The following is a 26,333-nucleotide window of genomic DNA, read 5'->3' as shown; positions in this document are numbered from 1 at the left end:
TCGGCTCACATCTCATCTACTATCGATCCGAACCGAGAAATGAGTCGAGTGAACACCTCATCTAACCGAGACGGCGAAAACCGATGGCTCACCTGAGCCGAACCGAACCGATTCGGTGGCTCATCCCAACCGAGCCGGCTCGAGTGTTTGCTCAGTTGAACCGAGCCGAGCCCGTTGACATCACTACCCGGGTTGGGCTTCTGCTTAGGTTCAGAAATACGACCGTGCAGGTCTCATCCTTGATGGTAAAAACTACAGTATATACATATATTGGTTCTCACGACATTTGAGGCTGTACTTTTATTTAAAAAAAAATCTATTGTGGTCTCGTTATCGAGACGAGATGAGATGCAAGCAGTGTCCCCTCTCGTGAGCAACACTAAAAGTATTCCATAGTACGGCTTACATTTCTCATGGCTTTCGCTTTCCAGTTTAATCAGGCCATGATTTCAAATCGAACTAAAACGAGCGAGCCATGTATCAAACTCGACTCGACTCGAAACTCGATCTCAAAAACAGTAACTCGGCTCGAAACTCGACTCGAGAAAACTACCTTTGACACGGCTCGAATTCGAGTCGAGTTTCGAGTCGAGTCGAATTTCAGCTCGACTCGTGCCCGTCCCTAGTAAAAATGATCGAAAACGATCGATATTATTTAAGAAAAAAATCAGAAACAAAAAATACAGTGCTTGGCTTCATATATCCATTGCTTTCTGTTATTATAGTTGCTGAAGCTTATGTTTATTATATGGAGCGCTTACAGCACAGGGAATCAACCCATAAAGTTGTGAGAAAAATAGGCATAAAATTTGTACTGTAAGCTTAATTACAAAAAAATTTTAAGTTTGGTTTGTACGCATAATTGTATGGAAAATTTTACACTTTTTTTTCCCTTTTACGTTGGTCTACTTACTTTGATTTGGAACTTTCAAATTTCATCCTTTTTTCCACTGAAAAGTATTGATAATTCAACAAGGAAATAATTATATTATGATAATTTAATTGAAATTCATCGTAATTTGGCACATGGCAAACAGCAATGTGGTAATTGAAGGGGAAGAAGAAGGGAAATTCCCATTCACCTCTGAACACTTTCCAGGAACCTCGTTCCCTTTCGCTTTCTAGACGGGGGAGGAAACTTGGTAATGGTATCAAACCTTCATGTTTAATTACAAAAATTAAATTTATAAACAAATAAGAAATCATCAGTTTACCAGGCTTTAATTGATAATTTATTCACAAGATTCCCTATCAAAGATGAAGTTTCTGTTCTACATGGGTCGACATTGCCAACTGACATGGTCGATATGGAAAAGATGTTGTATGGTGATAGAGAGATGATACTTTTTGCTGAGTATTTGAAACCTGACCAAGAAAAATCGTTATCAGACTTAAGTCTAACAAGTAGATTGTCAATAAGAAGTTGCAGAAATCGGGTGGAAATATTATCAATTTCCACGACAGAGTGCGAACAGTGATTTCCCCTTATGAATTTACAGATGACTGATATAGAAATAGACTAAGTGCTCAAACATTGTCTAACTTGTTGCTCATCAATGTTAATGGCCCACCGCTAGACGAGCTCGAAATAGACGAGCTAGTTATTTCTTGGCTGAAGAATGGACATCATTGCGCTGCGGACGATTTACCACGAAAAAGTTACCAACAGGAAATAAATCCGATTTCAGATTTGTTTTAAGGTGGAAACTTACGAGTTACGGAAAATGTATACTTGTATTACTAATGGCTTATTTGTGTTATTCAACTTTGTACCTAATTTTTAGTAAGTCTCTTCTTTGCTTTAGGTAAACTATTTTGAATAAATATTCATAATAATTGCAATTATGCATATTTGTAACTTAAATTTAACGTGGTGTTTTAGTGATTAGACAAATTACAATTATGAACATGCTTTATGGAAATGCTCTCATATAGGGTACCCGAGCGCCTTTACACCCTATGAACAACTGATTTTTCAAGTCTTTTGTGAGAAAAATACTGTGAACTGAGAAACCATAACCTTTTCCATATTGTACAGAGATATTTTCCTGCAAATAGAAGTTTCTTGTGGAATGCGTTCAGAAATTAACACTTGCAAGAATACTCTCTTAGTACAAGTATATTTTAGGCAGACACTAATTTCCCCCCACCTCGAACTGTTTCAATTTCCTCACTGACAAACACTTTACTGTTTTATATCGTAAAGGTCAGATCCACCGTTATTGTAACAGAGTGGTGCTTGAGCGATTGACTAGAAATTCAAACTCCGATTAGTGACAATTTCACAGTCTTGTTTTATTACAAGTGTAAGCTCTTTAGTCAGTTCAGAAGAGGCCGTGGATCGCGTTCAGAGTTGGTGACGATGGATTTTGGTGAGTCAGAGTAGGTCAAAGTGGATGAGAGTGGTTCATGGTGGGTGGTGGGTCACGGTGGGTCAGAGTGGGTCACCGTGGGTGGTGGGTCACGGTGGGTGGCGGGTCACAGTGGGTCACGGTGGGTGGTGGGTCATGGTGGGTCGTGGGTCAGAGTGGGTCATGGTGGGTGGTGGGTCAGTGGTCGTGGGTCACGGTGGGTGGTGGGTCAAGTTTTCATTGACCCACGCCAACTCTGTAGAGGTACTAAAATAACATTAACGATCTACGTTTTAGTATTTTCCATTAAAAAATGTCTTCATGTGGAATAAGTATACTTTTAGTTGCATTATATGGTACAATTATCCGAGAGAATGGCTTCAAGAAAAATATATGTATACAAAGTCAGTACTTGTTTAAGAAATAAAACGTTGTGCATCTACTGCTGGTATGATATTCGCATATTTCTCTTCCTTAGATAATAGTTCCTACAAGTTTATACTCTTGTGTATCACATATATATGTACGCGGTATAACAGAAGAAAAAACGTAGGTTTTTTTTAAAAAAAAAAAAAAAAACTTATGCGTAATGAAATTAAAGATGGTGCCATGTATGTGCGGCAGGGTACCTGTAGCCACATGGTTTGTATGAAATGAAAAATTAAATCTTCGAGTTTTACGTCCCACGGTTATGCCGGTTAGGCTAAAGGAGACAGTGATTATGAGAAATGAATGAAATGGTGGAATGAAGAAAGTGGGAGGAAACGGGAGAACCCCGAGAAAACCCACGCACACAGTTTGTCCACTACAAAGTCCACTTGGCAGGAGCATGGTTTGTATTCTTAAAAAAATCTTTATTTTTCTTATAGACTTTTCTTTCTGCGATAATACACGATTTTATGACGTGACCAAAATCATGATTTTATAACGAATAAATTCTTAGATATCGGAGGGCGTCTCTAGAGGACGTATTAAGTATTTTTAAGATTGTCTCCGCTGTGAATGTAATCTACAGACATAAATCTAACAGTTTATGGTAAATATGGTCTATGACTTATTACGTTATGCACGTTCACATTACTGTATATCTACGTGCAGAACTCGCATTAAATAAATATAGGATATAGAGTATATATGACATAAAATACCGTTTCAGATGTCTCATATCCAGTAATCGTAGGGGTCCATACGGAGTTTATTTAACATTACACTTCCATATAATGTGTCCTCTCAGATTTAGTATCTAATTAATGCATGCATGCATATGAAAAGCAGAATTTGAACATTGCTCATATTTGTGTTGCTAAAATAATAAGTGTATAAAGTTTATAATCTTATTTACGCTAAATATCAAAATATTCACCACTAAATTTAAAGAATCACTAATACAAAAGTATTCGGAATCACTTAATAATACAAAATATAATTTTGTCTTCAGTTCATATATGATTCAATCATACAAATAGTAACACCAAAATCTCTTAAATGATTGAACGGCTTCAATATAAACAGTCTCAATTTTATATAGCGAGTTTCCTTCAGTTAGCGACACTACAAAGATTTAAAATTAAAAATACAATGTAAAATAACTCTAGGTGTTTCAAACGGAGTCTTCTTCTTCTTCTTCTTCTTTTTATTTACACATAACAGCATATGTAATAAAAATAATCAATCTGATTTTCAGGTATAATTTAATAAGTATGAAAACAGAACAGAAATTTTAAGAGTATAATAATTTTATTTTATAACATTTGAGAAATAATTTCTCTACAAGAACATGCATTGTAATAATTCTAATAACTTTATTAACAATCCAAAAATTTTAGTAACACTTTTTCTGATCAATTATGTAATGCATATTACTAGTGATAAATTTATTGACAACTTTATTTAATGAATCAAACATTTTCTATAGATTCAAAGAAAATGAATAAATTCTTTGAGTAATTTTATTAGAACTAAATTTTTGTCGAATCTAAAATTAACATCTTAGTTTATTTTAGATATTTTTTCTATTTGTACAGCTTTTTGAAATCAATATATTTATCGGAATTTCGTCAGGGTTACGATATTTCCTACGAAATAAAAAATCACTCTCTTCTAGATCAAACAGTAAAATATTTGAGCACGTGAAAGGGGTGATTATGAGGTCCGTTTTTACTGTGTCCATGGGGAGCTCATCTGAACATGATTGTCAGTATTTGCAATGCCGTGTCACTGGAACGAAATGCACAATTCCTAGTCCAAATGCACTGTTAATCAGTGGTGTAATGCTAGAATTTTTGGTGGTTATACGCAAGACTACTTGGCGTATACGCACCCCAATATACACTCATTCTTTCGTAAATTTAAGGTGAGTATACGCTGGACTGTAAAAATTTTAGGTGGGTATACGCCGTATACTATCATATACGCTCTATTACATCCCTGCTGTTAATGCTTTCTAAGCCTTGGTGTCAGACATGTCCCAGGTTTGAATTGTTAATAAAAATCACTCCCACTGTATGTTTTTTATGTTGCACTTTCATACGACCCTTTCAACAACTCACTGTCACCCGACTTTCCGCGTACGTATGTTCTGCCTGTTGTCCAGTCGTGCACAGTATTTGTAGTGTTAGACACGTGACCTTAATCTGTTCCTGTGTTGTGTTGCTAGGTAAGTTTTCTATCCGTAGAATTCTCCAAGGTTATTAGTTACAAAATGATGGACTTCTATACACACGTTCTTTTCCAGTTATAAAGTTTTATCGGAATTGAATTCCGGATTAGGATGATCATTTGCAAAGCAAAGTCACTCTGTCATTTGTGGAAGGACAGGCTTAGGCGATCTGCAAAGGTGATATTGGTAAATCAGAATTAAAAAAAAAAAACACTTCCCATCAAACAGTTCTGAGCTTCCTCTCATTTCCCAACCTTTTCTCTTCCTTTCCTCAAAATGTTTACGTTTCTTAAACTTTGCTAGAAAACGCTGGTTTATTGTGGAAAATAATTGTAGTTATCGATGGAAAACTTTGCACCACGCACATACGGAACTTTCTGGATAGTGACAGTATAAATTTTTTTTCTCGTGCTAAACTAGACTGCATTAAGAATAAGAATTTTGTATAACGCGATTTAACCAAGTTCCAACATGTTTCTCAACGCGATTTAACCAAGTTCCAACATGTTTCCCAACGCGATTTAACCAAGTTCCAACATGTTTCTCTCAACTCATCACCAGCAAATTCTTAAAAAGAATAGTTATTCTCTAATCACAACAGGAATAGGGTCTATTATTTGCTACTATTTGTTAGCAGAGCGAAACGTTAAAAGGACACACTCAATGCACTCCACTTCTTCTTCCAATAACGAATACTAGTGTATAATACTGTACAACGAACTTCCACGTCTACTTCCCGCGCGGAAGTAGTTGCAATTTGTAGAATATGCCTGCTCATAAGAAGTAGGCACAGTTGTTTAAACCTGAAAAGTAGCACTGCCTATGAGACGAGAAATATCTCGTCTCGTCTTGAAAACAAGACGAAAGTCGAGACGTGAAGCATCTGTTCAAATTTGAAACTAGACGAGAAATTTCTCAAGTCTCGTGGATAACATTAGTTCATTCAAGTCTTAGATCTCAAACAGTGTTAGTGTTACATGGTTTCTAATATAATGAAAAACATTTTTCAACGTTTAAAGGTACGCAAGTCATTACAAAGTATAATCCAATAATAAATATGGGTTAAATCTTGTTATATCACTGTTTTCGTGAATCACTAGTGACACGAAGGGATTTTCATAATTTGCAATTGAAAATAAGAATTTTGTAATTATTTTTCTTTTCGTAGGGGCATGGATGAAACAAAATTGAAAAAGATTGATTGTCTTCCGCTAGAGGACCAATAATTTTGAGAGGCGAAAGCGTCTTGAGGGAACTGCAGAAATTTGTTTCTGTTATATTCTATTTTAAAAGAACCATCTATAGTTAGAATTGAGATTTTATTACACAAAAAAATTCCCCATCTGTCTGCGTCAATGCAATGCAAGATTTGTGTTTTAGTTTGCCATAATCGCCATAGCAGTATTAATTATTTGTTGCAAAGTGTGGAAAACCGTTACTGAATGTGACCCTAGGAAGCATACTACATTGGTCTTGATTATATTGTTAAAAATATTTTAGTAATAATATAATAATAATAATAGTTTCATTTTCGCTATCACTTCGAAATTATTTACACTTCAGATGTGTACCCCCAAAACAAAAACTCATGAGGCTTTGCTTTCACCTACTATTAGCTATTGTTCTATACTTGAGTGAAAAATATAGTACACTATTATATAATAACATGTAATAATAAGGACTGTATATTAAGTCGTAGGCAGAAAATTGTGTGTTGCTGAAAAAAAAGCAATAGGTAACCGAACTTACAGCAAATTATTGCTTGTTAAATGTATGTTTTATTTATCTCAAAATAAAAAATTATCCACCCGATGTATGCCATATCTTCTAACTTTCGAGGAAACTAGGAACTACGTTCAGCATTCCCATGCATTACAACGCAATGGCATATACCAAATAAGCTTCCCCTGCCATCTGCAGGTGTATTTCCGAAATTAAACTACCTACATACTGTTCTATGGTTCAATCCCAACCCACTTCACCTAACGACTAAATTTAACCGGAAGTGGCGCTTACCATTATAGGCTATTTGCTCGTGCTACTGATATAAAGTGTCTCTCAAAAGTCCCCTGACATAGAGAAACTGTTATTATCAGAGTTACAACAAAATGTAAGAGGAGAAACCGTCTCCAAATACGATGTTTTCAATCTAAAGTGAAACAATTTTTAAATCGGATGAGCCGTGTGTACAGTCTTTATGAGTCCAATGTTAAATGAAAATGTAACGTTGCCATTTACCTGGACCCACAACATAAGTGAACGAAGTTACTATCTTTTACACTAACGTGTTGACGGCAAGCCCCCATTTAGTGCTCTCAACGGATCGGGTCGGGTCGGGTTGAAGACCGACCCGACCCGACCTGTCACCCGAATTGACTCACCCGACCCGACCCGACTGACCCGAACCGTGATCCGACCTGATTCACCTGACCCGACCCGAGCTGACCCGGTTGACCCGACCCGATAACCCGACCCCAGCTGACCCGAATACCCGGCCCGACGACCCGACAACCCAACCCGAGCTGACCCGACTGACCCAACCTGAGTTGACCCGACAACCCGACCCGACCCAAGCTGACCCGATCCGAGTTGGGTCGGGTCGGGTCAACCCGATCCGCTTGAGAGCACTATGGTCACGACACTGGGTGAACGCCAAAATGCACTCCCATTGGGAATTAAACCCGGACCACGTGTACCGAAGTCTTACACGTTAACCACTAGCTAGATCAAGCGGGGGATTTGTATATGCATCTTAATGAATATTTGGCACTTTTGAGGTTTGGTTATTTTTTATAACTAATACCAATGTCCGACGTGGGAGAATTTTTTTTTTCTTGCTTTTGTTCTATGTGACGAAATTATTCTTCAAGGTCAGTGTTCTCACCTGCTCGGACGGTAGGGGTCTTCTCGGACGGCAGTAGCAAGAGTCTCTTGGCGGAGACAAAAGGAAATCGTTTAACTACAATGATAAGGGTTGAGGAAACAGGAGAACACCTGTGATTTTTTCCAATCCTTCAACTTTCATTCCAAAATAGATTCTTATGATTTCGGGACCCGTGCCACTTTGATTTTTCTTTCTCGGTAATTAAAACGTATTTTACAGTATATATATAGTTGCACGTAAGAAGATACATAATATGAATTTTGTAATTTAAAATTTAAAAATACAGTATGATAATTAATTATAAAGTACTAATTTTATTTCATCACTTTCAGCCCAACAAATGAAATTCAAACAATTCACACCCTGGGTCTTGGTCATCAATACTGCGTCTTATTCTTTGTCTTGCACAGTCAAGTCTTGGTCCTGCATCTCGTAGTCTTGGTAGTCTTTCATGCTACACAAGAGCCAAGAATGCTCGCCTTATCGGTACAAATGAAGACCAAGTGTGATTTTGATTATGGTCTTTCATACTATACGGAAAGCAAGAAAATAAGCTCATCGCTACTTGCTGATCACCAAAACAAAGCCAAGAGCAAAATTGCTATGCACTTCGTCTTGCATATCCAATCTTTATCTTGTTCTTGTATCGATGTCTTTGGGCTTGGTGAAATAAAATGAAATATTCAGTTTAAGGTCTCTCGATTCTGCACCGAGGTTGAGGGAGACGGTGACCATGAGAAATGAATTAAATGGTGGAATGAAGAAAGTGGGAGGAAACAGGAGAACCCCGAGAAAACCCACTACACGGCGTTTCTCCACCACAAAGTCTACTTAGCACAAGCTGGGATCGAACCATGGACACCATGCACCAGAGATAAATTCTCTACTACTGAGCCATCGCATCCCTGCTTGGGTTTGGTCGTCCATATCCAATCCTTCTTTTGGCCTTGCTTAAACAACTTCTAGTTTTGTTCTAAATCCAGATTCCATATTGGCGTAGATATTAATATTACAGTTGATTGGTAAAATCAATCTTCCACATTTAAAAATTAAAGTACACACAAGTACAAAAATAAGCATTTACCATAAAAACACTAGCTGCAAGTGTTCAAAATAGATTTATGGTTTCTATAAAATCAATTGAAAATTGCTATTTTTAATTGGGCAGCTAGTGAAAAACAGCAGCTTTCGACTCCAGCCGAGTTTAAGCTCAACCTAAACTCAGTTGACCAAAGTGAACTCACCTGACTGGCCCGACCCGACAACCCGACCCGAGCTGACCCGACTGACCCGACCCGAGTAGCCTGATCCGAAAACCCGACCCGAGTTGACCTGACCCGACCCGACCCGTAACCCGACCCGTTTGAGAGCACTACCCCCATTACAGGTAGTAACTTCGTTCACATATGTTGTGAATCCAGGTAAATGGCAACGTTGCATTTTCATTTAACACTGGGTGCATAATTGTGTACAGTCCAAACAGCTCATCCGACTTAAAAAATTCTTTCACTTTAGGTTGAAAACATTATATTTGGAGACGGTTTCCCCGTTTACATTTTGTTGTAACTCTGATAATAACAGAGTTGCCCTATGCCAGGGGACTTTTGAGACACCCTGTATAAATACACAACTATCAATCCACTGCTGCATGAAGGTATCTTCAGCTCTTCTCCACAACTATCTATCTTGGGCATTTCTTTCCCAGATTATTTGGCTGTGTGCTTCTTGATTTCATCAGAACATTTTGTATGAGAGTGTTTCTTGCCTGAGAAATGAAAGCTGTAATGTGGAATACTTTTATTGTTGCTCAGGACAAGGGACACTACTTGCATCTCGTCTGGTTTCTATAACGAGACGACATTAGATTTTTATAATGAGACAGACTCAAATGTCGTGAGCACCAATAAAAGTATACACTGTAGTTCTTACCATCAAGGCTAAGACCTGCGTGGTCGAATTTTGAGCCCAAGCAGAAGACTAACCCGAATAGTGATGTTAAGCGGCTCAGCTCCGTTCAACTGAGCGAACAGCTCGAACCGGCTCGGGTGGAATGAGCCATCGGCTCGGCTCAGTTGAGTCAATGGCTCGAGCCGGCTCGGTTGGGATGAGCCACCAACTCAGCTCAGGTGAGCCATTGGCTCGAGTCAGCTCCGTTGAAACGAGTCCATCTCCTCAGTTCGACTCGTCTCTGGTGAGCCATCGGCTCGAACCGGCTCAGTTGGGTGAGCTGTTGGCTCGGCTTACTTCTCGGTTCGGCTCAATAGTGAATGAGCTGTGAGCCAAGCTGCTCAAGGCGTTGATAACCCTAAACCCGGGCCGAGCAGTTTTGAACATATTTGCCCGGCGCCCTGTAACTTTTAACACTTTTTGACTCGAGCCTGAATACTTGCTCCTCCGTTACTCAAACCCAGAACCTCGTGAACGATGTCCTTGCCTCCTGAAGACTTCTCGACGACCGAGTTCTGTAGTCAAACAGTTTTTAGTATCAGACGCAAACCGCCTATCTTTCATGGTTATACACGATGTTGTTATAATAATAATAATAATAATAATAATAATAATAATAATAATAATAATAATAATAATAATAATAATAATAATAATAATAATAATAATAATTTGTGGTAATAGTAGTAGTATCATTGATAATTATATTGTCTATGTAGGATGTTTGAAAAGAGTACTTGAAACTATACACAGGATTTAACTGGATTTGGCTTATTTTGGCTCGACTCGACTCGAAACTCGCCCGAATTCGAGTTGAGTTGGAAGAAATTTTTCGAGCCGAGTTCTCGAGTCGAGCTCAAAGATGTCTGTTTCGAATCGAGTCGAGTTTCAAAGAACACTCGCTCGTGCCCATCCCTAATTTTTTTTTTCTACATACATCTCTCCATGGTTCGTGAGCTTCCTCGTGGCTAAGCGGTTAGCGTATGCGCATTTGGCCTGGGAGATTCAGATTCGATTTCCGGTGGGAGTTCATGTAGATCGGATTCCACGTTAAGCTGTAGATCTACATTTCATATAGCCTCGCTGCTGAAAGGGACGCTGATCTGAAAATCAAATCAAGTCAGATCTCTGGCTTCGTGGTTTGGTCTGCAGACGGTAATATTATTTTCCTACCTACCAATCTATATTCCCTTTTTCTTGTGGGAGGTGGAAGGTGGTATTTGATGTTTCCGTAATAAGAAAGTTACTATTACATATTTATTTTAATGTTCTTGTGTGACTGCGGTGTATGTGTTGTTAGGAGAGAAATTTCATTCTCTTTTCCCCCCTCTCTTGTTCTTATTCAGTTACCTCCTCTCCCGCCAAAGAAAGTCTCCTTTACTCAAGAGCCTCCTCAACCATTTCAGTATCTCCAGCCGGTGTAGGACTGTTTGTGTCGCTCCCACTCTATAGTGGCTGGTGTCCTCAATACCTACTAATTGAAGCTTTCCTTTCACCTTCAACAGCGCAACGATCGAGCTCAAACGATGCCTCAAACTGTTTCACGCGACTCGTAGTGAAACACTGAAAGTATTGCAGCGCTTCAGTAGTGTGAGTGAGTGTGCTTTCTTTCTTTCTTTCTTCACCGCTTTCCCTCCCAAGTTAAATAGTGTTATACCTTACAAAGAAAGAAAGAAAAACGTAATTTGAAAGTATCATATAAAAATAAATACAATATTGACTTTTTATGTTCATTTACTGTGATGTTAGTTAAATATTCTTCAATGGTGTGTGTGATATTTTTACGTGAAAATTGTATTCGTCCAGGCAACTGAACGTGTGTTTTAAAGTATTTATTCGTGGATGTGGCCAATTTGTGTGTGGTGAATGTGACCTAGCATGTGGAATGAGTGTGAATCGAGAAAGTCTAACAAGGTAAATGACAAATTATTGTTTTGTAAAATTACTTTCTATATGTACTTTTATACCGGGGTGATTTTAGTATATACAGGGTTGTCAATGTATATACTTATTTTTATACTGTTTAAATTAATTTAGGTATCCCTGATGCCAAATCGAAACAAGAAAACTATTATTTTATAATCTTCTGCGATGTCCTCTCTTTTATTTAAGATATATATAAAAGTGGGTTGTCTATTCTCTAAGTATGATACGTACGAGAATAACACAATAATTTACAGAATATTATCAATACATTTTCCTTCATATAATCCCTGGCACTTAATCTAAACCTAACAAAATTACTTTTTGATAATCTTCTACAAGGTCCCCTCTATTATTTAAGGTGAATATAACAGTGGGTTATCTATTTTCTAAGTATATATATATAGGAGGATAGGACAGCAATTTTCGGAAAAATATCAACTCATTATCCTTCATATAAAGTTATATATCTCTGTTGCCTAGTCGAAACTTAAGAAAACTATGTTTTTATATTCTTCTACGAGGTCCTCTATTTTATTTAAGGTGCATATATGAATTGGCTGTCTAATCTCTAAGTATGATATATAAGATGATAAGACAGATTCCACGACTCAAATAGCTTTGGTGCTGGAAAGAAGGATAAACGCCAAATCAACCAACATATCCTAAACGTAATAGTACAGTAAAATAATATGTAACTCAGTGGCATACTCTGAATTCTTTATGAGTGACTTGTTGCTTAAAACCTAGTCGTCACAGGACAAACATTATGTCAGTACACATTATTATTATCCAACAATAATAAATAATATTTTTAATTTGGTGCTATGTTCCTTTCCAGCAACGGAACTACATAAAGAGGAACGTATGCTTAAAGTGAGGTATTGCCCCCAGAAACTAGAAAGGTGCTAAGCGCCAAAATGCAAAATTTTCAGGAGAGCATTAAAAACGAATGAAACACTAATTAATTCCGATTCTTTCTTTCTTCTAGAATTCAGTTTTCACTGCAGACCTTTCATATTGTCTCCTACCACTTGTCTTCTTTTTGCACCACATTAAACATGAAATGGGTAGTCAGGATATGCACTTAGTTGGAAATGAAGGAAAGTGGCGCTTAGTACCTTTTTGCTTTCTGGGGGCGATATGTAAAACTATTCTGGCTTGTATGTGAGGATTTGTCCTCCACAGGTAATTAATGGAACCCGAGATCTTGTGCACCAAAAGTGCGCGCGTCAGAACTTAGCACGGATGGGCTTTATTTAATAATAATAATAATAATAATAATAATAATAATAATAATAATAATAATAATAATAATAATAATAATAATAATAATAATAATAATAATAATATTTGTTGGAACTAGTGATATAACACTTCCCGAAAGTTAAAACTCCGGAAAAATTTATTTTTATATCACTTCTCTACCCTTAATAAACTTTCAGAGTTCAAATGAAAATATTTAGTTTAACGCCTCATGATTATGCCCATTAGGCTAAGAGAGACAGATAATTAAGGCAAGTGAATGATGTGAGGAAACAAGATTAACCCGAGAATACCCACGAATACCATGTTGTCCACTACAAACTTACTTGGCCGGGGATCAAAGCAGGGACCCGAAGGTAAGCCACCGTGCCCCCTTCCTGCTTCAAGTACACAAAGTATGATGGATGGCAAGTACTACTAGATAATAATAGTGGAATACAAAGAAGGATAAACATCTTGGTTCAGCTTTCAGATTTATGAGAGTAAAACTTCTGATTCACTTACTCATTCAATCGTTACTAAATCTCCAAAACTACTGGGAGTAGAACTGTGAGATTCAGCAGCAACAATTTCCTTCTACCCTGTATTGCAGATAAGACAGAAATTTGCAAAATTTGACTCCTAAAGGAGAAAAAGAGGGACTTAAAGATTTTCTTCAGATCTCTGAAACTATTGGGAGGAGAACATTGGATGTTTATATATATACTCCTACCCAAGATTGCAGATAAGATAATGTTTTGCGAGATACAACCCCTAAAGGCAGGAAAGGGATCTTCAATATTTTATTGATATTTTTCCAGGTCTCCGAAACTATTAGTCGCAGAATTTTAATTATTTACATAAATGTTCACTACGTACCTTTCTCTGATATTGAGATGAAATTTTATGAAATAGGTCTCTGGGAAGAAAACGAGAGTGGGTCTTAATGTAATTTCAGTGAAATGGAACTTGTATCAACAAATATTTTGAAACCATAAAAATGCGTGCCTTTCAAATTTTTGCCATAAACATTATTCTTCTCGAGAGAAAAATGTGCTAGTTATTTCATAATTTGGAGAGTAGAAATGAAGATCATTAATAAAACATACAGATTGTTCAACCAAAATCAAAATATTTTCATTATTTATCATACTATGTGATGAATATTCTGTACTTTAGATTTTCTAAATTACAATTGAAACCCTGATAATCCTTGATTTGATTTCTCTTTTTAAAAAATCTCAAGGACAGTGTATATCGTATGGATCTACATTATAGACTAAACTTGAAATGGAGATGGACTTTGTCTTGCTTAGTAAGCATATCAAATATTATTGTGCAACCTTTGGTTCGCGAGTAACTGATTATTGAAGTTGGATTTGAAGTTAGTTTAATTCTCGCCAAGTTTTACTGCCTCAAAGATGATTTTACTAACTATGTAGTGATTTATTATTTTAAATTCTAAAAGTTCGCGACACAGTCTATTGGACTGTGTGACACACCAGTGTGTCGCGATACACCAGTTTGTAATCAATGGACTAAAGGATACTAATAATAGTAATTTCTGACCTCTTAACTTCAAGCACTAAAATAAAGTTAACCCAACCCGAAACAAGGTTCCTGATTTTTATAGAAAGAATACAATTAAGCAACAACCTGAATGCTGTTCCTAAAGTATACATACATTTCCGGAATTACTTAATTTAGCATAAGTAAGATTCATCGAAATTACTTTCCAATAACAGAGTTGTCAAGTTATTTTCAACTCAGTTTGCTCAATCTGATGAGCAATTTCACTGTACTAACTCTTCAAGCCCCCTTGCAAGTAATTTATTTAACTACTTTTGCAAGAGAATCGAAGCTGGAATCGTGCACAAAGGATTACTTCAAGAGAATTTTGGATCTCCATTTACGTTGTTTAAAGTTCATATCAACGAAGTTTCTATTCCATATTTCTCATTAGCTTTAGTGGTATTGTACAACCATCAAAATAACAATATACATGACTGCAAACATGTTTAACATTATGTTGAATCGGAAAATCCAGTTATATCATTTTGCAAAGGAACTATGCATCATCAGTAAAAGAAAATGTTCGATCAGCATCTAGTAATATCACTCAAAAGTTTCTGCTTTATAAGGAAAAAAGAAGAGAGTAGAAATGTATTACCATTTCCTCAAGATATATGTAGTGCAAACTATCGTGCTTGTTCATGTATTTCAATCATTAATAACAATTGGAATCAGGACCGTATTTATATATTGTGCGCCCTGTGTTCTAAATAATTTGCCGCCCTCCGAAATGACTAATATTAGAGTAGGATTCATAGTTTTGGGGTCGCTGAGATGAATAGTGACAGTTTTAATTCAATTCAACTTCAAGGTCGTACTCTACTCCCCAGGGAGAGGGCGAGATTTTAAAAGTAATTGAAAACGAGAGATATTACTTTTCAATTCATAGTTTTCGAGATTGTTAAGTTTAAAGGTATCAGATTTCATGATATTCAAGTTCATCCTTACCCCTTGGAGTGAGAGTGGGAGATTATGACATTTTAAAAATAATCGGATAAAGTAGCTAATTAGTAAATATTGTAACTGAAGCGAATTAAACACATTAAAATATTTTCTCGCGCTTGCGCAAGACGCTGCAAGTTTGTAGTTTTAAATATTACTTTATTGTGAATTTTAACAGAATTCCAAAATGTTCCCGCCCCCTAAATTCTGCCGCCATGTGCTCGAGAACAGAATAGCACTTACCTAAATACGGGCCTGATTGGAATCAGTCTGTGCTTTTCTTATGTGCTTGAAACGAAGTCTATGTTCTTTACCTACTAATCGACAGAGGGGACATTTTCACTTATTTTTGTTTTATAAACATAAATTACTATAATAATTTACACTTTACTTTTACACAATCACCGATAATTCGTAAATCAAAGTTTTATGTAGTACAGTCAACTTAAAATTTAAAGACCTATGTAGGTATATTCCTCATAATGTGTGTAGACAACCCCATGATAATTACATCTTAATATTTAAACAGAGAGTACGTGAGATCATTGATGTGGGTTCACGATGGATAACATCATATTCGTGATCCTTCAGTTTCCTCCTCCATTCTCATTGCACTAGTTCTTCCATAATCATTTACTTTTGCCAATCACGTGTCTTCCTAGAAACAAAGGTTGTAGTGTAGGACATAAAGTAAAGATATTTTTTTATTTCAATATATTATATAAAACAAGTTATAGTGCATTCTTTATTTTTAATTTAATTAATTTGTGCGCCGTACTCTTATCTTCTGCGTGATACTAAAATATACCTATGTAAAGTAGTAAATTACTACTAAACTTTTAATAAGAGTTTGAAAAAGGTAATATGCTCCAAGAGGAAGGTATACGGAAGTTCAGGACCATGGCGTATGGAAACTTTTCACACGTACGTTTCGTGAACGTAGTTGTACTTTTTGTGATCTCTCTGCATTCCATTTTGTTTTTGGTAGTGAGTCGTTCTATTATGCAAGCAAACGTCGTATAAGAATACTACAATTCATGTGGTAATATTACGTTACTTTAGCACATGTCATTGTTTAACTGCAATGGTAGTAGCATGTGCAATGGAGTGCATCCTCTTTCAGGGAGATGCAATAGAGAACTAACATGTGCTTTTAATAAGCAGGACGGGTGGATGCCCTTTTGCGAAAACAATGATAACGCATTTTCTTTTATTTCTTTTATTTTCTTTTCTCCTTTATTTTATTTTATTTTTAGGTTAATGAGATTCTACCTAGGTGTTACTTGCTTTTCGAAATTACTTCACTCTTTGGTTAGAAGGTTTTATTTAAAATATTGTCCAAACCAACCTAGTAGATAGTTATCCCTTTCCTTTGACGGAGCTGCAATAAATTAATTGGTTAATTCCAGTATGAGCATGTTTATGTAAGGTAATATTAAGGATGGGCTTATAATCAGTAACAAAGAACAGAGTCAATATAGTGAAAGCTACGATTAAACAAATATTTAGGGATAAATGAAAAATCTACTACGAATTTGTTATGAAGATCCTTCCTGTTTCTTCTCGTATTTTAAAAGTGCATTTTCCTGTATCTTTTACTTTTATTTTCTAATCACTATTATTATTCATGAAATTTTTCACAGTAACGACTCATGTTAAATGCGTTGTAATTTTATTTTGTAATTATCTGTGAATTATAGAGAACTTCCATGCAAAAAAAAAAAAAAAAAAGTAGGAAAAATAGAAAGTTACCCCTTCTTTATTAGATGGTTTGGTAGGTTTGCTAGAGGTTTAGTCAGGGCAAACCCATCTTCCCTAGCGGTCGAAGACAATCTACTTTGACACAGTAATCTCGTTTTCGTAATTAATTCTTACATAAGAGACAGAGCAAAGCCATCATATAATTTTCTAACCCAATCTTTGGTCAATTCCAGACACGTGAGTGCGTGGTAGACTACACCGACTCCATGGCTTTTCCTAGGGTTCTCCCGTTTTTTTTTTTCAAATTTGCATCCCACAAATTATATCATTATCATTTACTTTCACTAATCAACTGGCCTTTAACCTACAGGGCATAACCGTGGAACGGAGAAACTAGAACTTACATTTTTATTTAATGTAAGAGCTTCTTCTTTAATTTCTTTCAAAAGAAAAACTAATTTAAAAATAGTTAATTTGAAGAAAGTGAACATAAACCACTCTGTTTTAAAGATAAGATTATAGTTAAGTACACAATCACTTAAGTTGGCTGACACCTATAAATTAAACATGGGATTGCATTGCCAGAGATTTGTTTAATGACTTTATCCTCAAAAGGCCCAATTTCACATCTTATCTAAGAAAACATGTTAAGTCTTAAACAATACTATACATTTTCGCTTTAAAGAACAAGTACGTAAAACTAAATGATATCCTGTTAGAAATACTCAAGCTAGGTGTAAGCAAAGAAGTCGATACCAAAGATCTTCCCTCAACTGTCAGCACTTCGTTCATCATATATCTCCTTTGACTTACGGGGACGTCTATATTTACTTTCATATTTTCTGCTCAGAAAGTCTTCATAATTCTCCGAATAATTCTTGCTCAGAAAGTCTTTATGATGATGTCTCATTAAATCGAGCTCTTGATGAAGATTTTTTTTTTTTAGCAAATGACTAATACACTAATTATTTATTGCTTCTTTACAATTGTACATAATTCAGCAATCACGTGTGATTACTTAAACATGTCTATCATATAAAGTTGTCGATAGCATTGTGAAAGTGACTGCGTGCTAGTGACGAGCCTTACTTGTCACGTTTGATTTATTTCTGCCAGTCTTCATAATGATTCAACTACAGTAGCTGAAAATGTATTCCAATTTACACAAGATATTTTAAATACAGCATTAAGACAGTTAGTGGATAATAAAATGTTAAAGTTCTTGCTCGAGTATATGTATTTAAACCTGAGATTATCTATTTATGATAAGTTATTAGCAATTAACAAACGTTACCACTTACTTAGCTTCTTCAGTAACAAGCAGTAGAAGGAATGATACAGTTAATATTAAAAGGCACACATTATAGGGTATTGAACAGTAATAATATAGGATATTGAACTGTAATATCAGCTTTATCAAAAGCTATTGATCAGACCAGACTAACTTCATTATGAATAAGAAACGGCCAACAGGGGTCTGAGAGACCTCCTTCCTATATGATATTTCTTATTTTTTAGGCACTAAATATTCCACTTTAGCTTCAAAATTTTGTGACATCTTACATCTTTAGCCATCACATTTTAGCATTTAATAAATTTCCAACTTTCTCGTGTTTATAATATAACCAATAATTTAAAATTCCCTGTATTTGAATTTCGAAGATCTCTCAGGCCACTATTAATTTTAATAGTTTTAAAGTATTTTTTTAGAAGATTTTAGTTGAATTATTTTTCAAATGGGTGTGCCTGAATGACTGCAAGTCCCTTGTATGATTGAATATCTATCACAGTTAAGCAAACAGGTGGAACTATATATATGATGCAGCTATTTTGGTAAAAGTGATTCTTCTACCTTCTAGATAATATGAATGTTATTTTCCAAGAAAATTATAAATTTAATTGTTGTAATGACATTAAGGATTCCATAGCTTCTGACCCTGCATAAGATAATAGATATCGAAAAAATGAAAATGTACATTTGCTTCAAAGATAGTCGTGTGTTAATACGCACTACACTAAACATTTTCAAGACTTCAAGTCGCACAAAATTCTACGAACAGCTCCTGAGGCACGTATAGGAATATAAACAGATTTATCTCCGTCTGCTACAGATTTCTTTCTTTTCTTTCTTACTTCTGATGTTTTAGAACAAATCGTCTTGTATTATATTTTTATAAGGTAGACAAACTCCAAGCAAAGTGCTCAAGAAGTAGAAAATATATTACTTATATAGAAAAAAATATAAGTTGTCAATCATTATGCATTATAATGAAACCAAATGGATCAAAAATTAATGGTTCAACTAGTACGAAATTATCCCTGGAAGATACAAACAAGATGGCTCCCAAGCATATATTGTCTCGATATTTCTTTCATGGACTCCTTTTTTCTTTTGCCTCATAATCAGTGGCGTAACTAATGGGTCCGCAATGCGGGGAGGACCAGAGCAAAAAGAGGCCCATTTAAGTTTCGAAGATTAACTTTATGATGTAGGATTAAAAAAATACGTGATGTTGCAGATAAATCTCATCTTTTTTTGCCTGTGAAGATGACACCTGTGCAATTATTCAGTAAACTAATAGCAAACAAAACATACACTAACCAGTAAAAAACATTGTGATCACTTGCTACTTTCTGAACGAAATCATTTAGCCGACGTAAGAACCATGGGGCACAGCACAACCGCTCGCCAGAGGGTGACAAGAATCTCACTCGATTAGTCAGTCGTTGAATGGGGAAGGACCGTGATATATAGGCAATATGTTTTATAGGATGGGTAGACGGCTAGGAACGGCATTTCGGAAACAGCACGAGTTGCCAGGTTTTCGCAATCTGTCATGCTTAGTGTCTTCCAAAGGTGAAATCAGCATCAAACCAAACCACAAGTGGAGCGGTCACATTTCATTAAAACTGTCGGAAATCGTAGATTCTTGAGATTGGTACAACGGCATAGGGCGGAAACTGAGGCACAATTAATATTAAATTTTAACAGACTTTAGCAGTGGACAAACCACGAGTGTGTTTAAGCACACAGTAACGTTCATTGTTAGATATGAGACTCTGTATCAGATGTTCCATCCGTGTATCAGTGCTTATTACACGGCATATCGATAACGACTGGAATAGGCATGTATTAATCGTCATCGAACCGCTGAACAATATCGCACATTGCATGATCCAATTAATCAGATACTGTTCTCATGACATCAATAGCCAGGTCAGAATCCATCATCTTCCAGAGAAACTGCTACTCGAGAAGTGTAGAGTAGGGTGATGAGAGGCCAGTAGTGACACCATTGTGATTTGGAGAACCTTCGCTTTCCATCCATGAGCCCAGTATTGCGTATGGAGGGCACCAGGGTGGCTCCTAGCTACCGCCTGGTGATTGATGATTACGTACACCTCATGTCTGATATATTTCTAGTTTGGAATGGCATGTTTTAACAGGACAACGCTCCTTCTCATAAGGCAACTTTGTGCTGCAGTGGACTTTTTTTTTTTTTTGCTGTAATGGTACCCAAAATCACCCGAACTTAACCTAATTGAACAACTTTGGGGTGTCATTGAACGAATTTATCGACCCGTGCCTGGAGTTTACGGTAAGCAACCCTAACAGCACAATTGCATAGCATGCATATGCCTATCATGTTCCCCCAGGTACGTGGGAATATGCTCAGTATGTGCCTTATGTAACTATGAGAGAGAAATCACATGGTTGGTAAATGATAGTCACAGTCTGTGTCCGCCCCTAGGCACATGCCTCACAGGTACCTGGGGAACTTACCTAGTATGTTCTAGGTATGTTCCACATGCCGTAAGCCTCAATAAACCACAAAATTACTCCCCCAAAATATGTTAAATCGCCTCTATGCGTAATTTGTTTACGTTAAGGTGAGTCTAAAAATACTTTAAAAAACTAAAAAAAAAAAAAAAATGTGGGTGGGCGCGAACCACCAAACCTTTGATTTCTAGACGCATGCTCTTCCGACTTGGCCACGAAGGCGATGAAGAAAACGTTACTTGTAGAGGGATAAATCCTTGGTGTCTGTTTAATTTGGCTAATTAGAGTGCTCTTGTAACACTGTATTTTCGACGATAACTGTTTGGGATCAGATCAAATCCGCTCGCCATGCAATTTTATAACAAAATGACACGTGTCTCTACTTTATTTCATGGTTCTTCCATATTCACTTTCAAATGATCGGCAACAGTTGGCATCTAGAAAATACAATACTTTATACCTAAGTACGTAAATAATTAACTGTTCACATATGTATGAAAGAATCATCTTAGTTTTCATTCATCACTTATGTCATTTTCTTCTAAATTAATCTCCCAAATTTGATGCATTTGTTGCTTCTTCTTCCTAAGCGATTGTGTCCTAGAAGGCCAGAAAGTGAAGCAGAAAGCGCAAGAAACCGTTGCATGTCACTGCGCATGAGCAAATGCAAACAGCTGACTGTCATTCGTGCGTCGCTGCAGATATCAATTATGTGTCATAAGTATCTGATAAAGTATGCACCTGAAGGAAGTACCTCGAACATAAAAGATATATGTCCCAAGTGAAGACATAAAAACAAATGACTATCACAGTGCGATACTGAGCCAAGTACATAAATGCTACATTTGTGTACATAGTCGCAAATCTCAATTAGGTGTAACGAGCACTTAAAACTTTAGGTAGCTGAAGAACATACATAACACACGAATATCATATGTACCAAGTGTCCGGTACCTAAAAAGTAGCTGGGACACCTAAATTGCACATGCTTAGCACATCTTGTGCTGTTAGAGAAGTGACTTGTGTATGCAGATGTGGTGCACCATGCCTCCAGCCACGTACCAAACGGCATTGTTGCTGTCCTGCGAGCCATAAGTGAGCATACTAGATATTAAATAGGTATTTGTAGTGTTCTGGCTGGACATTGTATACTCGTAGCATAATGTCGCAGATGGTCGACCTTTTTCTCAGTCTTGAATATTGAAAGCCTAGAAAGTCGCCATATTGATATCGACAAAGTAGTCAACGAATTCTTCTTCGAAACGGTTCACCCGTTTCGAAAATTGCAAATAGGATCCACAAGTGTTGTTGAGTTTTGATATATTAGCTGTGAACACTTTATGTGTTTCTTTAGGAAGAAGCTGTTTCTGTTAAGATTATTTTTAGTTCCATACAATTAGTAATAATAATAAATTATTATTATTATTTGGAATTTTTTGCATTAGATGGGATATCCAAAGTCAAAAATATGTTCTCTATAAATTTTACGTGTCTTTATGAACGTGGAAGGGGGAGACTTTTGACATTTTTTCGGAAATGCCCATGCGTCCTTAGTTACGCTGCTGCTCATAATTCATAGTGTAATGTAAAGTACAGCAGTGACAAAGGATGCTAACAAGGAGGTACCGGTACCACTTGAAATGGTATACCAAATGATACTGAAACGACCAGCAACAGCTAATTTGAAATATATATATATATATATATATATATATATATATATATATATATATATATATATATATATATATATATATATAAAGTAAATCTGGGAAGATATGGCGGCATACAAATTCACACAAACAAGCCTATAGAGGCAGTGAAGAAGAAACAGTACTTTAACCTAAGTATCTACTGGAAATCATACATAATAACGTTTGCTCGGAGATTGTACTGGTTGTATACCAGAAATGTGTTTAGAAATATACGTCTAGAAAATGCATTGCAATATTATTTTCTTATTAGGAACTACTATATCATTGCATGTACTGAAACATGTTATAATACACAAAATTTGTTATAAATTAGCTATGTCATACAGGACTTGCTTGTCACTCTAAAATACTACTACATTAAATGCACTGTTTGTATTATTTAGCTATGTCATATAGGGCTTCCTTATCACTATTTGTATTGCATTTCGTTCTTGAGATTCTGCTGCATGAAAATTTAAAGAAAATAAATTATGTAGGTCACAAATGTAGTTTTTCTTCCATTTTTTAATTTTCACTGTCTAGAAAGTTGGACTCTTTTAAATACTTTGCACTATTGCAATTCTATTTGTGACGTATATGTTTGATATATTCGTTCTTTGTATTACAAAGAAACATATAAATGTTATATTTTATGTACAGACTAGTCTTTGGCCAGCTAGGGGTTTCGCCCCAGAACTCTGCGTTAGCTCGGCCTACGGCTTCGCATCTCATGTGCAACAGCCTTTGTTTCTTAATATTGTGCTTAATCTCTCGCAATTTAATTTTACAGTAGCTTTTGTTTTGTCAGCGCTCATTTAAATAACATGGAGATTTTTCATTTACTCTTTAGAACCCTAAAAACTGTTCAGAAAAAATATTCAGTTTCTGCAATTTTTCTGTGAGTTAGATTAGAAATGCTACAATCGTGCCAAATTTCACCTTTCCACGTCAACTGGAAGTACCCGTTAATTTATGTCTGTAAGTGAATGAGTTCGTGTAGATTTATATAGTCGTATAGTTAAGATATGAGAAGCATATTGGTAGCATATAGCCAATATGAAGATGTATATATCATTAACGATATAGGCAACTAGTGTCACACAGTATTTCATGAAGGGGGGGATTTAAGCAACAATAATAAATTTATTATTATTAAAAACAATTTGTTATTAAAAGCAATTATTTTCTCAATCATTTCAAAAGTTTGCGCATAAATCCTTCGTAGCCAAGACACGCGCTATTTTTATATGTATTTATATGGTATTTTTAAATATTTCCATAATATCGTATAGAAGAAGGGCATTAGAACATGGTAATCCCCCTTTGGGCACGCCGCTTATATAATAAAATGTATTCTAAACTTAGTTTAAATCTCTTCATAATTTGATATTCATTAGCATTTAAAACATGAGTGATTAGGGGGTATGCGAGGCCATCAAAGTACAAATTCGGATGTGGGAATGAAAGTTCTTCTGGGGTTAGACGAGTAAGATGATTCGGATGGTGACACTAAGGATTTGCGTGCAGCGCGTAACACTTGTTAGCTGTGTGTTAGGAAATCGTTTGTACTACATCAGGCGAGGTCAGTGATGCCAACCCGAAAAATTCCATTTCGTGGGATTTTTTGACATTATTCGGAATGTAATAAAGGGAACTTTCTTCGAAATTGACGACATATGGGATATTTTACTATATGTAGGCCTATAATTCACGCCACAAAATTCTCTACGAGCGAGAATCAGATATAATGTCATCAATGGGCTTATTAGTGTTGTCAACTTTTAGTCTGAAGATTTGTCTTTGTTATCACTTATCAGCAAAGTCCCTGCTAGTGAGAAGTGAATCATATGTTATTCTTAAAAATCAAGTACCAAGAAACGGAATTTGTGCTCTGGTATTTGAAGAAAGAAGAAAACAAAACAATGAACGAATGAAAGAAATAAAGTAAAATATCAAACGAGAAACTATTATTTTCAAACGTTCCACATGAAATGTATAGATAACAAAACTTTTCTAGTATCATTCGGCTCAGTATAAGGTGATGTTACAAGAGTGCCATGGAGTCGCTGCATTTTTGACAAAACAAAATATACGTGTTCTCAAGTAAGGAAAATAGTTATTCATGAACCATACTATCTATGTAGAAGATCGAAACTTATTAATAATTTACTATGAAATTGAAACAAGTAATACATGTTACATTTAAGTTTCATTTCTATATTAACAGTACAATGTAGGAAATTCAGATTCATTTTTTTTTTTTTAAATCTTGAAATGGGATTTTATAGCGTGTCAGGTTGATATCACTGTGAGAGGCAGAATGGAAACTCATGTTGAAACAGACAGGCCGTAGGAATGCAAAATGGGATATCTCTTCAAGTTAGAGGAGCTAAATTGTGGGCATGAAGTTAGCTGTTGCAAGTGCATCTAAGAGTGTTATATTTCTCCAGAGGAACAATGTTCAAGGTGATAACCGCGTACAGAACTCATAGCGAAAGAACATCGGAGAAGAATATTAGTGGACAGAAGAGAAACCGCAGTGACAGAGATCACCAAGCACTGAGGAGGATTGTTATACTCATCAAGCATTATGGTGTGAAAGCGGAAAAAGTATCACCAAAATTTAATCAAGACCTGATAAAGCTTACTGCGACCGTTGAGTATTGTTGAGTTGAATTGATTTTCAGTTTAACGTCCCTTTCAGCAGCGAGGCTATATGAGACGTGGACCTACTTGATTGGCGTGGAATCAGAATCACATGAGCTCCTACCAGTAACCGAACCCGGGTATCCTACGGCAAAGTGCGACCATTACAGTAGCGTAACTTGAACATCTGTGGTCGGGTTGTAATTTACAAACCGCTGATCACAGACATTTGGGGCGGCGAAACGGTGCCAAGAACATGCAAACTGATGATTGGAAACGCATACTATGGTCTCAAATCATTCCTCTTTAATTTATATAATACTATTATGAAGGTATCGCTTAGTACTTGTTGTTAAAACAAACAAATAAATATAGAGTTGTTAATTATAAGGAACTTATTTCTACTCTTTGATTGTATTCAGCATGTCAAAATAAGTGCTCACATAAAATTTCGCGACTCGACCTCGATTGGTTTGGCAGAAAAATGTATTGGTGTATCCTACAATGAAAAGTTCCACTTTTCTCTTCTGATAAAATTGTAGATTTTTACTTAGACATATATAACTCAAACTGTAATTAAAGTAGAAAGACCATTTATACCTAATTTGAATTGCTATTAAGTAACCTACCCTTCGGCATACGTCTAATTTGAATATTCCAAAAACAAAGAAATAGCAAAGTTTTCAATATTTTCCAACAAAAAATTTCGTTTTCTTATTTTATTCGCTTATAGCTTGGAACCGCTGTCTTGGAGACAAACAACACAGTTGAATGATACGCCATTACCTAGTGAAACGGGCAGCTAACAATTTTGAGACTTTCACTTTTTTAGGTAAATTTTAGACTTTCAATCCAGCAGCTATTGCTGTCGTGGGATCATGGTTCAGGGCTCGTTTTGTTCGGAATGAAGTAGTGTTTCCAACTGTACCAGTCAAATTTCTCTAATATGTACCTAAGGCAATAAAATTCCCGCCCAAAATGGAAAAAA

The 26,333-nt window shown here is 36.0% G+C and overlaps 2 protein-coding genes across 5 annotated transcripts in view; one reads left to right on the top strand and one right to left on the bottom strand.

Moving 5' to 3' along the window:
* LOC145668042 (uncharacterized) overlaps positions 1–26,333 on the bottom strand; it is a 289,797-nt gene that overhangs the window by 186,450 nt on the left and 77,014 nt on the right. The window lies entirely within an intron of this gene.
* LOC145668041 (chymotrypsin-like protease CTRL-1) overlaps positions 11,257–26,333 on the top strand; it is a 501,380-nt gene continuing 486,303 nt past the window's right edge. For all 4 annotated transcript variants that reach the window (XM_081735518.1, XM_081735516.1, XM_081735517.1 and 1 more), the window contains exon 1: positions 11,257–11,755. In XM_081735518.1, the coding sequence (XP_081591644.1) occupies positions 11,727–11,755 (29 nt within the window). In that variant the 5' untranslated portion in view covers positions 11,257–11,726. The remainder of the gene's footprint in view (positions 11,756–26,333) is intronic.

The sequence above is a fragment of the Thermobia domestica genome, chromosome 13 (assembly GCF_964235325.1).
Source record: "Thermobia domestica chromosome 13, izTheDome1.hap1.1, whole genome shotgun sequence".
Lineage (NCBI taxonomy): Eukaryota > Metazoa > Arthropoda > Insecta > Zygentoma > Lepismatidae > Thermobia > Thermobia domestica.
This window is presented reverse-complemented; position numbering and strand designations above follow the sequence as displayed.